Genomic DNA, 17,781 nt, shown 5'->3' on the forward strand with positions numbered 1-17,781 from the left:
GGTACATGCACATGCCCATTTATTGAAACCAGAGTAACCAGAGGGAGATCAGTGGGTGAGGTCGCGGACGGGGTCAGCTGATCAGGAGGAGTGGCTCTTATTTCCTCCTCACACTTTGGCTGAAGTCTTCAGCTTTCCCTGTTGGCGTGGAGAATCGTAAAGGAGCAGAAGAAGGGAGGGAAGCAGAGAAGGCGGCTTCAGCTGACCAAAACAGGAAGTGGGGGGGAGGAAGCGTGGCCTGAAACGTTTGGAACTAAACCCGTTTTTCTCCAAAAAAAGAAAAAAAAGAAAAATGAGACGATACATTCGCTGCTTCTCCTACTGCAAAATTAACCTGGGAGGAGGGGGAAGGAGGCGGAGTCACAGTAGGTGGACTAATCATCATCATCATCCTCTTCATCATCATTCCAGGAGTTAAACTGAACTCTGTGTTTCAAACAGCACAGTTGGCACCGGACCTGTGGTTGTGGCCCAACAGGAAACAGGAAGTAAACAAAAAGTGAACAGGAAGCTGGCGAAGACTGAACCTTCTCAACCACCACCACTGCTGCTGCTGCTGCTGCTGAAGATGTGCTGAGTTTTTCTCTGGACTCGGAGCTGAACTGGAGGGGGACAGCGAGTGTGTGTGTGTGTGTGTGTGTGTGTGTGTGTGTGTGTGTGTGTGTGTGTGTGTGTGTGTGTGCGCGCGTGTTTGAGTGTGAGAGAGAGAGAGTGCGAGTTACGCTGCTGGTCATGTGATCACGGTCATGTGTCAGGTTGTGTGGGCTGTGCACCGACTTGCTGGGAAGCTGACTAGACTTTCAGCTGCTGATGAGGCGGCTGAAGGCGGCCTTCAGATTCTGGTGATGATAATGGGGTTATTCTAGCAGTGTGTGTGCGGGGGGTGCAGTGGGCAGGGGGTCATGCAGCAGGGAGTCGGTTCTGGTTGGGTTCTGATGGACCGACTCCACTAAAACTAATTCACACGCTGGCTTTTTCTTCTTGGTTAGTGGCTTTAATGAGAAGCTGCAGTGGACTCACGAGGCGGGACTTCCTGTGAAGCTTCCAGGAAGATGGACAGATAGAAATAACTCCTTTTTTTAAGCACAACTTAAACTTTTGGCCCCTCAACACTCAACGTAAACTTCAGATATTTTTTTTTTTGCTGCAGGTCCAACGGACTGCAGCCGCGTCAACATCAATATCGACATCCTGTCTGTCTGTCAGGAGGCAAGAACAACACTTGAACGTCACTGGAACCACAACGTCAGGAGCACGAAACACGGTTAGGAAAAAACGCTACCGCTAACTCGATCTTCATACAACCAATAGCCGGCAACTTGTACCTTCAAATCGAGCGAAATAAAAAAAACAAAACACGTAGAACCAAGAGCACAGCAGCGAGCGCCATCATCCTTCTACTCAACAGCCGTTCTGTCTCCAATCAGAGCAAATAAATAATAAGAGAAGAAGAAGAAGAAGAAGAAGAAGAAGAAGAAGAAGAAGAAGAAGAAGACAGCACCGTTTGCATTAACATGAGTACAAAACAGTCAGTGGATGGAGAATAAACGTTGGTGGGGTGGGCGGGGGGCGGTGCCAGCGTGCTGTGGGTCTATGAGGTCACGAGCAGCCACCCAATGCTGGAACCCTGGGAACCAGGAGCTACTCCAGGTCGTCCACGTCCTCAGTGGCCACGGTGCTGGTCTGTTCCGAGGTCACACCTGAAAGACACGCCAACAGTGGACATCATCGCCATCGTCACCATCACCATCTTCTTCAACCATTGTTATCATCATTATCACCATCTTCTATCTTCTTCACCACCATCACTATCATCCTACTTGACTTAGCCGTACTTGAGCTGTCATCGTCGTTGGGAGACTTCTTCTTCTCCTCCACGTAGCCGTGGCTCAGCAGCTTGGACATGCTGACTGGAGCAGCTTTCTTCTCAAAGGACCTGGACATGGAGATTGTGACATCAGCCTCACCTTCACCACGCCTACCACTGCTGGTCTGAAGCTCTACTCACGTCCTCTTGTACTTGCTGCTGACGTTCAGGCCCTCCATCTGGTTGGTGACGTCGTCGGGTGGAGTCTGCAGGGTGCAACAAAAAAAACAACAACAGAAAAAGTGAGTGGAAGAGATGAGTGACAGCGAGTGAGACTGAGGGGAGAACCAGGAGAACCTCTGGAGTGAAGGAAACAAATCCAAGGCTTAATTAATGGAGAAGCGAGCGGCGGGCGGGCAGCCACGCGTGACCACACGATGAGCAGAAAACCAAACATGAAGTTAGCCATGCGATGGAGGCGACCAGCAAAAAACAAAAAAACAAACCAAAAAATGGGATGTCATATTGATCATTGATGAGAAGCTGATTAAAAGCTCCAGTCAGCCATCACAACAGCCTGTAGAACCGCCCCAAAATATTAAAATAGAATAAATGAAAAACACAGTTGATGGAGAAAGAAACGGATGGAAGGAGATGTGGTAGTGGTGGTGGTGGTGGTGACGACACAGTGTCGTCCTCCAGCCCCATCATTCACCTTGAGGGCTGTATCAGTCTCACTCTCCCAGGATGCACTGCTGTCAGTGCCGAACGGTGCAGTCAGAGGCTGCACCGGCGCCCTCGCCTGGCCGTCGGGCAACGTGGCTTTGCTGCCGCTGAAAACACAAAATCCAGCGTCATGTAAGGACGTGGCAAAAAGGAAACGCAGCCGCCGGTTGGCTGGTGGGTGAGGAGGAGGGGCAGGGGAAGTGGTAGGGGAGAAGAGAGGGGGTGGGCGGGGTCCTCAACACTGACACAGTGGCTGTTCCCAAAATCACCCCCTATTGACACGAGGGGTGGGTTAAAAATATCGATATTTTTGGTATTCATCGATACACACGTTTAAAAACGATAATTGATACATAAATCCCAGTATCGATACTTTAAAATGCAATATATTTTACCCGTTCTGCGTTTGTTTGTTTAAAACCCCTTCAGTCTCGCGTGGATTAATGCTTTGTGCACCGTTACTGCAGTCAGATGTCGATAATAATGTTAATGATAATGATAATAATAAAAAAATGCCGAACGACTGCCGAGCGACTACCGGAACACCAAGGACTACAATAGCCGGAGTGGAACGAACAGAGAAAATGTTGGAGAATTGTTGAGCCTAATGCGGATGTGATGGACCACCGGCCCGGTGGGCAACGGGGATGAGAGAACAGTCGGTCATAATGTTTGAACACATGTATGAGGACTGTGCGTGTATTGTGACCTCAAGGAACTGCAGTTTTCAACGCACAACCGCTGAATCGTGTTAATAAACTGTTAGCCACCACCGCTAACTCCGTGTTCTGCTTGTGTGTTGTGTTCGCTGGCAGTGAAACTTCCAAGGGAGCGATTCCGCCTCTTAACTTTCGCTCCTTATAGCAATTTTAACGTTGCTAGTGTGTTAACACCGGTTGAATAGAGCTCTTCCTGCTTTATGCTTTGTGTGAACTTGTGCGGATATTCTTGTCTAATAATAAACGACTCTGAGACTCAAGTGACCGTTTCAACGTCTACATTTTCCCTGCTAGCACAGTGTTTTAAGTCAACAGTATTAAACAACATCATTCTAAGCCCTGCTAAAGTGTCTTGCACAAAACAAAACAAAAGCACGGTCAATACAAAAGGTAAAACCTATGAATAAACGTCCAGGGACCTTCGGTCCGCCGTGCAGCCGTAACTCCGCCCACGCTCAGGTGGTAACCAGCTGTACTGTACCAAGTACACGCCCTCATTGTGCTCACACACTCAACTTAGGCCCTGTCCACACGGGAACGTTGCTGTTTTTTTCCTTTCCCAGGGTCGAAAAAAGTTGCGTCCACACACTGACAGATGGAAACGGAACGGTGGGTGAAAACGATGTAATGCGTATGCCACACCGAAAGGTGGCGCTGTTCACAGACGCTGACACAGCCACCGGACTCACGATTTAGAAAGAGGGCGTTTCCGCTACACACTAAACACAGTGAAAACAAAAATGGCGAGTAGCGGAAAAAAGGTGAGTCTGAGGTTTTGAGGTTTTGTGGTAATACTGCCAACAAATCTTGAAGCGCCTGCGATACAAAGACAACTCCGCTCGCCGCTATCGTTGTTTTTTGTGCCGCTGCATGCCGTGTTTTTTCTGGTCACATGACAGTGACGGCGCGATGACGTCATCGTTTTACAAGGAAGAGCCGTTTTCACCGTCCACACGGCAACGATGTGACAACAGCGAAACGGCGTTGCCAGATTTTCCCACTCTGGGACCCGTTTTCAAAAAATACCGTTTTGCGGACCCAAAACGGCGTTGCCGTGTGGACAAAACGCCGTAACGGTTAAATACTTTACCGTTCCCACCAAAAAACCTTCCCGTGTGGACGGGACCTTAGCCTCGCAAGCAGCACTCAAAATACCCTCTGTTGGCCGACTGATGGGCAGAGTGAGGCGAATTGCAGCCTAGTGTCATGCACTTTACAACTTGGTTTACATTGTTCAGTCAGGTTTGGTTTTAAATGCACTTTAGTGCAGACTGGTGTGTTTTTTCCATTTCTGTTCAAAATGAACCAAACGTTTGTGAGACAATCACTGCAGTGTTTGTATGTTTCCATGAGGTACAGTTTGGTGGCCATGTATCTGGGTTCAGGGGTATGAATAAAAAGTGCATGTTGTTATGTAACTATTTGTTTAATGGGCAGTTCTTTCTTAATGTAAATATCAATATTTAATTATGCACCATGTTAGAGGGTTACTTTTACAATTGAATGTACAGCATTAGTTCTTTGAGAATCTTTGCCATTACCAAAGCAAATGGTGTTGTAGCTAAAATATCAATATGGTATCGGAAATATCAGAATCGAATCGACTTTGAACTTAGTGTATCGGAATCGTATGGTATCGGGAGGTCAGTGGCGATACCCGGCTCTAAATGACACTATATAGTCACTACACCATGTTGTGGCGGCATCTGAATCCTGAGTAAACATCGACATTCACTATATAGTCCGCGAATGTATCCCACAATGCATCGCTAGAAGTAGTGTACAGTCAATGGTCGCTAGCCCAGCAATATATCCCATCATGCATTGTGCTCACATTGACCCACCGGTAGAAAAAGCAAGCGTTATTTTTTTTTAACATGGGAAGGCGCTCAGTATAATATGTCCCTGGCACGAAAATGCGAATATGTGTGTAAATTAATTAATTTATTACCACCTGCCGACAGGAAGTTTTAAGTGTGTCCAAAAGTTGTTTAAAAAAAAATAAATAAATAAATAAATTGGTTAATTTGTCACTGTATAGTGGCTACACATATTATAATATAATATATATGTCTACATAGAGAGAAGGGAATGAGTGGTTGATTTGAGACAAAGCCATAGTAGTTTAGAAGAAGACAAGGACAGGAAGTGAGGACTCGGTCAAAGGTCACATGGACGGACACCCAGCAGGAAGTCTCACCTCTGGGACTCGTTGTTGTCATCGCCGCCGCCGCCGCCACTGAAGAAGTTGGCAACCTTGTAGGACTTCGTGGGCTTGCTGTCATCAGTGTCCACGTCGTGGCACAGCAGCCCTGCGCGGCAGAGCGTTCAACACAGTGTTCAACACATGGTTTAACACAACCGCTGGTCGACAGCGCATCTGAATCAGCGACAACACAACGTGACATGACGACAGCCTGTGGAGGCGTCGCACAGCAAAGGATCCGACCTCACAGGAGGTTTCATGAGTCCTTCATTAGCAAAAATAATGACAATAATAATAATAATAATAATAATAATAATAATAATAATAATAATACTAAGCACTGGTGCACTTTTGGGAAAGAAGAGTGACTGACAACCAGCGGCAGTGCGTTCAGGTTGGCTCGGCATTCAAGGAGTCGAGTCACGAGCGTTGACAACCAGTCCAACAGGATGTGTTTTGCATTCTGAAATGTTGTGATTCCTGTTGTTTTAGCACAAACTAATTGACTGAGGCAGCTTCACCTCTGCGGCCACCACCCTTGGCCAGCTTGACATATTCCGAGTCAGACTCAAAGATCCCGACCCGCCGCCCACTGATCCGCTCCACGGGGGTGTCCGTCTCGGCGCTCTGGGACAGGCCAGGGATCTGGGAGGTGGGTCCGGTCACGCCGGCCGTGTTGACCCCGGGCTTGATGGCTGTGAGATCGTTGGGGGGAGAAAAAAAAAAAAGACAAGCGCTGCAGATTTTGACTATCGAGTGTTTGTATGGTGGTCAGACTGAGACCAAAGTGAAGGTAAGCCGTACCACCAGGCTTGCCCCTCCGATGGTTGGGTGGTGCGGTGCTCATTTCAGCTGAAGGCACGGACACACAGCAGGAAATACTGCTGGGTTTAAGGGGGAAAAAAATAAGTTTAGGTGGAAGACAAGCATGAGACCCTGAGGTATCGAGAAGGGATCGATTTTTAATATAATGTGACATCGGGGTAGCACCTTAATAACTTTAAATATACACTTAAAATAAAAAATATCAACAGTAATTCAGTTCTACACGACAGGAAAAGTAGGAAAATAATGCTGATGCAAGAGAAATTACTCCATAGGCAGCAATGTTTCTTATACTAGTCTTATGTGCCCCGTTACACAGTCGTAACTACGTCACCCTGTTATTACGCCCTTGTCACAAAGCACAAATAAAAAATGCATACTGAACGTCCCGAATACAACCATACGGACTGAAATATGACTTATTAATGGTGCGGCGAGGCGTTAAGCTAACACCGACACCGTTTATATCTAGGGTATTTAAAAAAAATGAATGAATAAATAAATAGATTTAAAAAAAAACGCCACGCTTTTAGAGGATAATGTCCGGATGCAATCTCAATACATAAAATAATACGAAATATTTCATATAAAAGTAAAACTAGGGCACCGAAAGTCAAAGACGTAGCTTAGTGCAGAGCTTAATTGAGCTGTGCTGCTAACAAAGCTCCGTTAGCTCCGCTAGCTATGCTAGCCGCCTACAGGCTAGCTGCTGCTTCAGCGGCGCTCCGCCGCTGAGAGGTGGATCCACTGCGGGGCCGCTTCCGATTGAAATAAATGATCAGGAGAAGAAATTGCTTACGTTACGTCGCGTTGATCGTTAGGTGCGAGTGGCTTCTGGCGAGAACTGCCGGGGCGCTTCCAAAAATGTAGTTTTACAGCAGGCGGGGATGGATGGACGGACCGCAGACACTTCCGGTGGCACCTGCTGCCAGCTTCCGGTCCTCTGGACAAAGATCGTGTATGAAGGCGATAATCCTGATGTCACGGTGGTAGTGGGCAGACTCAGCAGCGCTCTGCGCTTGACTGAGGCGACAGCGCAGTGAGATATCTGTCGCGTTTCACGAACCTTTACTGCGTCTTCTGCTTATTATTATTATTATTATTATTATTATTATTATTATTATTATTATTATTATTATTATTATTATTATTATTATTATTCAAACCTTTTTTCACAGCAATTACAGTGACACAAAACCAAAGTCAACAGATTTATTTTTTAATATATCATTTATTACTTTAGGTTACATTAAATGACACAACCGACACTCTTGGTTATTGTTTGAATATCTGCTGGTTCACTGCAACTGTTACTTTTCCGTTAAACAATGTGTTATTTCACAGCGTCAGTTAAGTCGTATTAGTGGCGCAATCAATGTCAGTTTTTATGTGATACAATGCAGCTTTGGTGAGCAGGTATGACTCATTAAAATGGCATTTGCCACATAGATATATTGTAGATATGTTCGAAACACTGAAGATCCTTCAGGTGACGTCTGCACCTCGACTCAACGTGTCATCAGTAGCGCCACACACACACACACACACACACACACACACGCAAACAGACACAAACAGTCAGGTAAGAGTTAAAATTGTGAGAAACCAGTAAGTGATGCACAATAACAAACTCGGGTGTGGTTAGCATGACGGCGGGTGGCACTCTCTCCGGCCTGGCGGAGGGCCCTCGGTGAGACCTCGGTGACCCCTTCACATGTCCTGGCCGCAGTCGGGACAGAGGATGTCGTCTTTGGACGTGAGGAAGCCGCGGCCCACCAGCGACACGCAGCACTTCTTGCAGTTGAAGCAGTCGTTGTGCCACTGGCGCTGCTCAAAGGAGATGTACTTGCTGCCGCCAAGACCTGGGGGTGTGTGGAGGAGGAGTGGGAGGGGGGGTCATGAGGTCATTGTGAGTCACCTGCTGCCTTTGGGGACCATTAGAGGGCCCATAAAGTGGAATGTTTTGGCCTCATAAGGAAAATCAAAATTAGCCGTCCACATCTTTGCTATCCTTTGACCACAGGTTGTCACGACTGCGTTGCAAATTGACCGACTAGGGGGTGTTGTTGAGCTAGAAAACAGCCTTGCAAACAGCTTGTGATGTTTTATCACCACTTAGCCACTTTTTTTCCACCCCCAGGCTTGTTAATTTAGCTCATCTGCTGCAGCCCTCATGATCGATATAATTCCTTCACCCACTAATTGACGGTGATAGGATGCACAGGGGAGGCACATGACTGCTAGGATGTGAATGTAGTAAACATTCCTCCCAGGCCTTCTGCTGACGTCAGAGCCGTTCCAACAGCAACTGGGTGAGCTCCAGCTACTGCAGAAAAAAAGAGGCTTTGTCCCCAGGGCGGACTGAAAACAAGGTTCCATGAAAATGTGAGTAGCTACAGTTTTTCCCCCTCTGGTGTTGGATAATTGTTCCTGCATTTGCATTAATTAAAATAAGTTTGAAAAGGACACTCTAAAATCAAGTTAAAGCAAGTTAATTTAGAATATCCTGAAATGTTGAGTTGCTCCGACTTCTGCCTGTTTTCCTTGAATTGACCCCTCCCGAGACGCCCTCCACCCCCTCCCCGAAGTGGTGGCGGAGCTTACCGCTGATGGAGGTGGTGCAGGAGGCGCACTTCTTGGCAAACAGGTTGCAGAAGCAGTTGAGGCAGTAGGCAAAGTCGTCCCGGGAGGTGAAGCGCTGGCCAGCCAACTGCACCTTGCAGCCGATGCACACGAAGCACTCCTTGTGCCAGGGCTGGTCCCGGTAGTTCACACCGCCCGTGGTGATTGGCTGAAAGAGCAGGAGTCACATGACTGAAGACGACCAACCACTGCCAATCACACCTTCAATCGCTCTAGCACCGGGGTGGGCAAACGTTTTGGCCAGTGGGGCACAATGGGTTGTAAAATGTGACAGAGGGGGGCCCGCAGCAGGAGCAGATGGATGGAGTGTTTTACTGACCAACCTCATAGGAGGAAAATTGAAAATGAACCAAAGCAAAGTTCCAACAAAATCAGTGCCTTTGATGCCCCGTGTTTTTTTGTTTTTATTGAAATGACTCTTAAATCACTGAAAATGGATGAAATACAGCTGTTTTATGACTTACTAATTATTTATATAATTTCTTTAAAATTCGCCGGGCCACATTAAAATGCTTAAAATAGCATATGGCCCCCGGGTCATAGTTTGCCGACGCCTGCTCTAGCAGGTCATTTTTAATATAATAATAGATGTGTAAGATCCTAAATGCACCAGTCTTATGTAATTAACTTGACCTTAATTGAGCTTAATAGAGCTCATTAAAATGAGCTTTAATTTTAGAAAAGAATCTCTCAGGTGATCTGTCACTCCGCCCCCTGCTGCCTGATCCCTCCTCCCTCTGTGACGACGCTCCCACTTCCTGCCAGCGCCACCATCTGCTTCCTGCTTCAGGTGGTCACATATCCCCCGGTGCCCCCCAACCTTCAGACATCCAATCAGAAAGAACTTAGCTGTGCCACAGACAGTCCATGTTCTGAGCATTCCCTCGGGTCAAAGCCCTTTTGATGGCAGTGGTGCCCCCCCGCAGGACAAAAACCCACACAATAGTCGGTACTAATCTCACTTTGACGTCTCATCGCCTCATTACTGCATCTAATTTCATTCACGTCTACTCAATCTAGGAGCCAGAGTGGCCACAGGTCCAATGATGATGATGATGATGATGATGATGATGATTGGGGGGATAAAGAGTGAGGGGGCGGGACGTCCTGCATTTGCTTTTACCTTCTTGCAGTTGACGCACTGCTGGGCAAACTGCTTCTCATAGCAGGGCAGGCAGAAGTTGTTGCCCTCCTTCTGCACGAAGCTGCGGGTGCCAATGGGCTGCTGGCAGCGCTGGCAGCTGAAGCAGTGCTCGTGCCAGCTGTTGCCCTTGTGCTCCATCTTCTTTGAGCCTGTAGGGGGCGCCAGACAGAGAGAGGGAGAGAGAGAGAGAGAGAGAGAGAAAGAAACAGAGAGAGAGAGAGAGAGAGAGGGAGGTACAGTCAGCTCACCTCTGAGGTCTCTTGCCTGCCTGATTGAACCCAAAGGGCCCAAACTGGACCAAGAACAGATCCAGCACTTAGCCCCGCCCACCCTAACCCCCCTCTTAGCCCCACCCACCAACCCCTCCCTCACCTGGCATGATGGTCTTGAGGCAGGCGTGGCATTTGGACGAGTACTCGTTGCTGTAGCACTCCACGCACATGAGCAGGTCGGCCTTGGTGGCGAAGGGCCGGTCCACCAGCGAGCGGTTGCACATGCCACACAGGAAGCAGCCGCTGTGCCAGTGGCGATCCCTGTAGGACATGTCCTGCAAGGGCACAGGGACGGGGACAAGTGGGTGTAGCTGTGTGTAGAATGAAGGCTTGTGAAGCTGCTGACTCGCTGACTGCAGGGACTACTTTTTTTTTTTTTTTCTTGGTAATCACAGCACAACACTGAGTGCAACATACAATTACTACAAAAGAATCCCTCAGGTTTGTAATCATGTAGAATTGCAGGATGAGGCAGAGCACATGCCTAGACCTATAGAGTTTGTTTTTAATTTTTCTGCTGAATTGGGCTCAAACATAATAACTGAGACATCTGCTTCAATGTCTGTCTTGACAGACAGCGACCACCAGGGGTCCCTGTCTGCAGACACTCTACCACTTCCTGCCCCCTGCTCCTTCTCCACCAACACTTTCCCTCAATTATGTCCTGATTCTGATGTGTTAAATGGCCCCAAACACACACTTTGGTCGAGCATAAGGTGAGGCTGACATAGATTGGCTGGTTGGCTAGTCGGATGGGTGGGTGGGCAGGCGGTTACCTTGCTGGTACAGCCAATGAGCTGCTGGCACAGCTCACACTGGTGAGAGAAGTGGGTCTCGTAACACTTGATACAGTAGATGTCGTCGTCCCGCAGGATGTAGCGCTGGCCGTACAGCGACTCCTGGCAGTCGCTGCACTCGTACGAGGTCTCGGGCATCCTGGCTGGGAGTCCGGCTGGGAGGGTCCGATCAAACTGGCTAGGGGTGCCGGTGAGGGTCAGGTCAAACTAGCTGGCGGTCCCAATGAGGGTCCGGTCAAACTGGCCAATAATCAGACGCACACACACGCTTATTAGTTTGAATGGATTCGTCAGAAACTCAGAGGCATTTTAAACTCAATTAAATACTTCAATACATACAAAATAATTTAGCTGAGGACTGACCCAAATGGCCTCTTAACCTTTTTCTTTTTTTTTTTGGAGGAAATATTTTTAGAAGAATTTCCATATTTTTGCATCTTACAAATGTTGGTAAAATGCCTGTTTACTCCTGTTTACAGTCAAGGGATGTTTCCATGATGAGAAATGAACTTCCATTTCTTTAAAAATAAATTAAATTAAATAGAGTAAATTTAGAGGAAAGTTGGTCAAACGTTTACATTTCAAATTCAAAGGAAAATTTGGTCAAAAAATCTGAAATGATAGAAACATATTCTGTGAATACCAGCGACACAAAAACCTCAGAAGGCTGCTTACCTTCAGTCAGTGGAGTCGGATCAGGGTCAGACCGGTTTCTCCCTCCGGGCCCTGATCTCCTCCTGCCTTTTAACCATCACCAGCAGTGAGGCTGCGGAGGGGTGGCGGGAGGGCGGGGACCGAGGCAGAGGTGGGCATGGCCTCAGATTAAATCATGTCTGCTATAAATAACACGAATGGGCTAAAGGCCAAAATATCCTTCTTTTAAAACCAAATAAAGAGAGAGAAAAAGACACACATGTTGCGTGGTCACATTTGTGTTTTATTTCCATGAACATGAGGCTGGTTTTTGCGGAAGTGGAGGCAACTTCCTGTGCAGGTTTCAGACACATCAGGTGTTTTAACTTTTAACCTTTTTCCAAGAAAGACTGAAATTATTATATAATTATATCTTTTTGCAACGTGCTGAATATGTTGTCGTCTTTGCCCGGATCAGCCGTATTTTCCTGCGATATTCAATATTCCGCCTGTTGATCATATGATGAGATTTTCGCATTAGGGACTCGCTGCTTCCTGTAAAACTGCCGACTCCTTGTTTCCTCCTGCAGCAGCAGCAGCAGGAGGACTTTAAGAGGCAATTGAACAAATATAAAAATCTCTTTGGCACTGATTGGATTAGCTTTAATTCGATGTCCCCGCAGGCAGCGGCAGTCAGGTGCTGCTGTTTGTCCCTGGTTCCTGTGACGGCGGAGCATCTCCACCACTTTCTGAGGAGCTCTTATGAAACAAGCTGTTTACTCGCTGACATCAGAGCATCATTCAGTCACTATAAAGAGATATTTATTCCAGTCCCGAGGGCCAATGCTTGCTCCAATTTTTTAATCATATGGGATTTTCATGCTTCATCATGTGACCTCGCAGGTCCCATCATGGGAGCATTTTTAAAGGCTGCCAGCTTGACTGACAGGTGTGTGAGTGCTCCAGGTGTAGCTGTGCCCTCATCACATCGCCAGGAACTGGAACAAACCTCTTCTTGGAATGTGATTTTTGTGCCCAGTGGAGCTTCATTTTTCTCAGAGGAGTCAGACACTCAACTCATTTTTCCCAAAATCAAAGAGTCCCGCTGTTCCCTACTGCGCCACCAGGAAAAGCGCTCCTCACCGGCTAACGAGATGAACAAATTATCGTGGAATTCAGGCCAGGAGCGTCTCCACACATAAGTGGAGACTAACCCCATCCCCCTTTCAGAACGCCATGCAATGAAATAGATAAAATGCCGACTTAATTTCCCGTGTTGCATCACAAGAGGCTGTTCTTTGTTTTTTTGTTTTTTTTCCCTGAACTTTTTGTTCCATAGAATTCCAAGAGTTGCAGTTCACATGACGGAGGTGATCACATGATGGAGGTTATCACATGACGCAGGGGGCCACGCTTCTTCACTTTTGGAAGACGCTGGGCTTTTGTGTGATTTGACCGCGTGGCCTCTTTAAATAAAGTTCTTCTGATGCCGGCCAACCGAGGTGTTGAGCTCGTTGTGCTAATTCCTTCATTCCATCACCTGTCGTGGCTCTTTGAAGTTTTTTGTTGAACTTTATTGACAGGCATTGATGGATGTGATTAGCTTGCTAACGTGTTGAGGGTGACTGAGCCCAATCACATGACATTACAGGCCACTCCTCTCAGGTTCCAGGAAGTGAGTTAGTTATACAAATGCATGAATTGAATTCATTAATTTCTCGCCGTCATCATCTATGACTAGCAGTTGCGTGAATATAAATGAAAGAAAAACGACACTGAGGGAAAAAAGGCAACAACAAATGCACAATTTATTTCTGAACAACAGGAAGAGTTTGGTCCAATCAGCATCCTGGATGGATCTGTGTGGGTATGGCAGCTGCTGCCGACCACAATTGTGTGTGTGCGCGTGAGACCAGTGACCAGTGGTCACATGACCCTCCAGTCTGACCCAGAAGTGAAACCGAGTTGCTCCACCTCCACCCGACACCTGCCTGAATAATTTATCCCTCCCAGCCTGTAGGGCGGCGGCGGAGGTGTGCAGATCAGGTGGCTTCTCCTCCTCTTCCTGGTTGCAGGGTCCACCTCCCTGAGCCCCTTCCACTACCCCAACCCCCACCTGCCTTGAACCCTTGGCCTGTAATTTACTACCTCCTGGTGCAAGAAGACACTTGATTTCACAACACACGTAAAAACAAAAAAACAAAACAAAACAAAAAACACATGTGCATGCTGAGCTGCATGAAAACTCCATGAAAACTGAAATCATCTTTGATCCAAGTCTAAGGACTGACCCCTAGTGGCCTGGTGGAAGACCAGGGGAGGCTGGAGCTCCTTCAGTTTCTCTTACCACCACCTCTGGTCCTCTGATGTTCCTCGGGCTGAACTTGCTGTGGGGGGAGGGGTTAGTGAGTAAGGCTGCGTCTGATTGGCTGCCACTCCTCACCTGGCTGGAAAATCAGACGTCAGGGGAGGGGTTTAAAATGAAGAGTTTAACCCAGAATTTTGGAATTTTAAAATTTAGGAATTTAAACCAAATAGATGTTTAAACAGCAATAAGCGAAAGCTAGCACAGGCTAGTTTGCATCTCTGACATCACAGATCATGTAGATGACGCTGAATGATGATGCACGTGAGCCAGTGTTGCAATAAATCAAGTTTGGAAACGTTTCCTGGAAGAAGTTTGTGTAAAATTGGGCCTTCAAACGGCAGCTTACGGTGTTTGCCACCAAGGGGGCAGCGTGGGCAGCCAGGACCAGGGCGGACTCACTTGTGTTCCTCCCCACCGCCTGCTTCACCTTAGGGTTTTGTGCCACAGGTCAAAGCACGGCACAGCGTGCAGCCGCACGTACTTTGCCCCGCCCCCGGCTCCGCTGCACTGCAGGCAGCCGTAGACAGTCTCGCGGCGCTGGGGGCCCATCCCGCACAGCGAGCACGGCCCCTTGGCAATGTTGTGCTTTAGCAGGTTGACCCGGGTGTGTGAGAGCTCCCTCAGGTAGCCGCTGGACACGTCCGTCACGCTGGCCGCCCTCTCAAAGTAGTTGGCACCGCCCGCAACGCCATCGCCGCCGTCGTCCACATAGGTGTTGGAGTGGGTGAGCTCCTGGAAAACCTGGCTCTCTGCAATACACATACACAGGAGCTGAGCTACATACTGAAGAAGAAGAAGAAGATTTTTGATTTTTATAACCACACTTTTTAAACCAAAAATTATGAACCTTTTACAAACAAAAATATGAAAAAGTAGATAAAAATAAATAAGTAAAGAAGATCAAAAAAAAAAAAAAAAATCAAACATAAGCCAGTGCATTAGAAAAAAATAATTCATCATTTAAAACCGCACACAAAATGATTTATTGGCACCAGATTTCAGAGAAGCTCTTAGGGTAGAAGAAGAAGATTTTCTTTGATTAAAACATGTATCAGAGAACTTTTTCAAAATCCTTCATTAATTGAAAGAATTTGAACTCAAGACTGACCCTGATGAAGAAGAAGAAGAAGAAGAAGAAGAAGAAGAAGAAGAAGAAGAAGAAGAAGAGTGATGAGAGGGCGGTACCTGCTCTGAAGGGGTTTCCATAGATGATCCCAGATAGGAAGCGGCGCAAGCGGCCCAGTGAGAAGTGGCCCAGAAAGCCACCCAGCTGTTCCCGGATCTGCTCCCGCTCGAAGCCGCCCTGGGACTCCGGAGCCACGCAGATATCTGGAGGAGATGAAGAATAAGAAGCAGGAGGAGGAGCAGCAGGAGGAAAGACTCTTTAAAAATCCCAGCAGCATCCTGAGGATCTCAGGATGGCCAGCAGAGAATAGGGCTCTCTGACTGAAGCAGCTGAGGAGGACTTCCAGAGATGAGAGATCATTACCGAGGCGACCATCCAGCCTCAGAAAGAGGTCACAGGCGCTGAAGGCGATGGTGGTGTGGGCCGGGATGACGATGGCCTTGTCTCGACCTCGAGGGTTCCTCCCATCATCGATCTGGAACTGGAGACGCACACAGACACACAGACAGACAGACAGACAGACAGTCAGCTCAAACTATCTGTGTGTGTGCGTGTGTGTGTGTGTGTGTACCCACCCTCATGGTGGTCCCCCTCATGCCGGCATGGACTGTCAGGGAGCACTGGCGGGTGGTCCTGATGCTCTCCACCACCACGCACAGAACACTTTGCCCACTTTCCCTGGACTGACGGACCAGGCAGTGATCCAGGTCCACTTTCCTGGAAAACACCCACCACCACCACACCGCTAGTCAGCTAAGCTAACGGTAAACTAGCATACACTGCGCAAAAGCCGTGTGAGGTGTCAATCATCTTGGCTAGGCTTGGCCACCACCACGACGGTAGTGAGCTAAGCTAACTGCCAGATAGCATACACACACCATAGCCATCTGAGGTGTCAATCATCTCAGCTAGGCCTTAGCGATACAGCTAGCGTGTCCCTCTGTGAGTATGTTGAACTTGGAAGGTGATTTGTTTATTTTTGTGTTTTTTAGCCGCACCTGGAGTTGAGCTCTCGCAGCAGCGTGGGCACCTCAAGCTCGTGCTTGGTCACGATGCCGAACGAGGCCTTGACAGCCACCGAGTCGGAGCCACTGACATTGACGCCCACGTCATTGATCAAGTGGTTCCCCAGGCGTCCACTCAGGGCCAGGTCGGACTTGTCCTCGTAGTTGAGCAGCTGATAGGACGAGACTCCTGTTTGGGAAACACACACACACACACACACACACACACACACACGCACACACACACACACACACGCACACACACACACACACACACACACACACACAGTGGGTGAAGGTTGACTGGCTGTAATAAGCAGAGAGAGTCTATTGGGGGGCTCAGTTCTGGACTTAAATTGCAGGGATGTTGTACCCAAGAGGTGTAAGGAGGAGAGGAAACACTGCCCCCTGCTATTGGTGTTAAACGGTGAAAACTGAAGGACTTTTGATCAAGTCCAGGTTGGGAAATTTAATCCATTTTAAAAAATATACCCATTTAACTTTATCTCATATCATCACCCCCCCCCCCCTCCCCACACACTCTACTACCTGCAGTGATCTCCTTCTCTCCGACCAGGATGTCCTTCAGGGAGAAGGGTGTGGAGGCGTACTTGTCCTTCTTCCAGAAGACCCGCCCCCTCCTCCTTCTGCGGGCCACCAGGCTGAGGGGCTGGTAGTGGTCAGCCTCACTCAGGCTGGGCACCGGCACCAGGCGGCCTGTGTCGCCCACCTGCTTGACAAAGTTCTTAGTGGCGGCAGCGAACATCCCCACGGCACGGACCCACTGCCGCTCTGGCTGCCTCGTCGACCGCATCAATGATGTAGCGCAACCCTGTAAGGGGACACCGGTCACATGACCTTCCTGTCACATGACCTGCTGCTGCTGCAGAAGAACTGGGCCAACCGCCATGCGTTTCCACTGCAGCAGCTGGAGCTGCTGATCTCCTGCCATCCATCCTTCCAGCCACCTCCACTGGGCAGTCCACTCTGTGGTTTTCCTCCTTGTCTCCACATCATCCAGGAATAACTGCAGCTGTTTATGGAATCCTGTGCTGCTGCTGGGCTAGTGGGTGTGGGGAGTCGCTGTGTCTGATTGGGGGGAGGGGTTTAAAATGAGATTGCAGGGATTTAACCCAGAAATTAGGAATTTAAAAATTTAGGAATTTTAACCAAAGCCATGACCGAAAGCTAGCGCAAGCTGACGTAGATGACACTGAACGATGATGCACGTGAGCCAGTGTTGCAATAAATCACATTTAGAAACATTTCCCAAAAGTTTGTGTTAAATTTGTTAGTGGTAGCAGCTTCACGTGCCATCAGGAGCCAGCGTGGGCAGCCAGGACCAGGATGGACTCCTTTGCATCTTTCCAAAAGGTGTGCCGGGTGCTGGGTCTTCAGAAGGGCGGAGCCTTCGGGCAGGGAGTGGAAGAGGTCAAAGGTCACGCTCTGCTGTGCACTCTCTCTCTCTCCCTCTCCAGCTCCTCCCTCCTGCCATCTCCTCCACCCTTTAA

At 48.2% G+C, this 17,781-nt stretch overlaps 3 protein-coding genes across 3 annotated transcripts; all 3 read right to left on the reverse strand.

Annotated features, from left to right (window-relative positions):
- Window positions 1-1,479: 1,479 nt before the first annotated feature.
- cunh7orf57 (chromosome unknown C7orf57 homolog) lies at window positions 1,480-7,241 on the reverse strand. Its single transcript, XM_076041355.1, has 8 exons — window positions 7,083-7,241; window positions 6,263-6,339; window positions 5,980-6,153; window positions 5,453-5,564; window positions 2,523-2,640; window positions 2,009-2,073; window positions 1,836-1,936; window positions 1,480-1,700 (listed from the first exon to the last, which is right to left on the reverse strand). The coding sequence occupies exons 2-8, from the start codon at window positions 6,303-6,305 to the stop codon at window positions 1,642-1,644; spliced, it is 672 nt and encodes a 223-aa protein (XP_075897470.1). The 5' UTR covers window positions 6,306-6,339; window positions 7,083-7,241; the 3' UTR covers window positions 1,480-1,641.
- Window positions 7,242-7,498: 257 nt separating this feature from the next.
- LOC142898017 (four and a half LIM domains protein 2-like) lies at window positions 7,499-11,904 on the reverse strand. The gene is made up of 6 exons (XM_076040727.1): window positions 11,815-11,904; window positions 11,119-11,379; window positions 10,443-10,617; window positions 10,050-10,219; window positions 8,888-9,074; window positions 7,499-8,145 (listed from the first exon to the last, which is right to left on the reverse strand). Exons 2-6 carry the CDS (start codon window positions 11,275-11,277, stop codon window positions 7,994-7,996), a joined length of 843 nt encoding a protein of 280 aa, XP_075896842.1. The 5' UTR covers window positions 11,278-11,379; window positions 11,815-11,904; the 3' UTR covers window positions 7,499-7,993.
- Window positions 11,905-13,571: 1,667 nt separating this feature from the next.
- pjvk (pejvakin) lies at window positions 13,572-17,740 on the reverse strand. The gene is made up of 6 exons (XM_076040739.1): window positions 16,820-17,740; window positions 16,265-16,460; window positions 15,842-15,983; window positions 15,630-15,747; window positions 15,326-15,469; window positions 13,572-14,889 (listed from the first exon to the last, which is right to left on the reverse strand). Exons 1-6 carry the CDS (start codon window positions 17,082-17,084, stop codon window positions 14,564-14,566), a joined length of 1,191 nt encoding a protein of 396 aa, XP_075896854.1. The 5' UTR covers window positions 17,085-17,740; the 3' UTR covers window positions 13,572-14,563.
- Window positions 17,741-17,781: the final 41 nt, after the last annotated feature.

The sequence above is a fragment of the Nelusetta ayraudi genome, unplaced genomic scaffold (genome assembly GCF_046127955.1).
Source record: "Nelusetta ayraudi isolate G7.1 ecotype Tasmania unplaced genomic scaffold, CSIRO-AGI_Nayr_v1 ptg000004l, whole genome shotgun sequence".
Classification (NCBI taxonomy): Eukaryota; Metazoa; Chordata; class Actinopteri; order Tetraodontiformes; family Monacanthidae; genus Nelusetta; species Nelusetta ayraudi.

What these genes read in the sequence shown, in the direction of transcription:
- cunh7orf57 (XM_076041355.1), bottom strand. Translation starts at nt 6,305, where the DNA reads ATGAGCACCGCACCACCCAACCATCGGAGGGGCAAGCCTGGTG. An exon ending in CAAGGGTGGTGGCCGCAGAG is followed by an intron (nt 5,565 to 5,979) that starts GTGAAGCTGCCT and finishes TCTGCCGCGCAG; the next exon opens with GGCTGCTGTGCCACGACGTG. An exon ending in CAACGACGATGACAGCTCAA is followed by an intron (nt 1,701 to 1,835) that starts GTACGGCTAAGT and finishes CGTGTCTTTCAG; the next exon opens with GTGTGACCTCGGAACAGACC.
- pjvk (XM_076040739.1), bottom strand. Translation starts at nt 17,084, where the DNA reads ATGCGGTCGACGAGGCAGCCAGAGCGGCAGTGGGTCCGTGCCGTGGGG. An exon ending in AGAGAAGGAGATCACTGCAG is followed by an intron (nt 16,461 to 16,819) that starts GTAGTAGAGTGT and finishes TTTCCCAAACAG; the next exon opens with GAGTCTCGTCCTATCAGCTG. An exon ending in TGGAAACCCCTTCAGAGCAG is followed by an intron (nt 14,890 to 15,325) that starts GTACCGCCCTCT and finishes TGTGTATTGCAG; the next exon opens with AGAGCCAGGTTTTCCAGGAG.
- LOC142898017 (XM_076040727.1), bottom strand. Translation starts at nt 11,277, where the DNA reads ATGCCCGAGACCTCGTACGAGTGCAGCGACTGCCAGGAGTCGCTGTAC. An exon ending in TCATTGGCTGTACCAGCAAG is followed by an intron (nt 10,618 to 11,118) that starts GTAACCGCCTGC and finishes GTGCCCTTGCAG; the next exon opens with GACATGTCCTACAGGGATCG. An exon ending in CCTCAAGACCATCATGCCAG is followed by an intron (nt 10,220 to 10,442) that starts GTGAGGGAGGGG and finishes CGCCCCCTACAG; the next exon opens with GCTCAAAGAAGATGGAGCAC.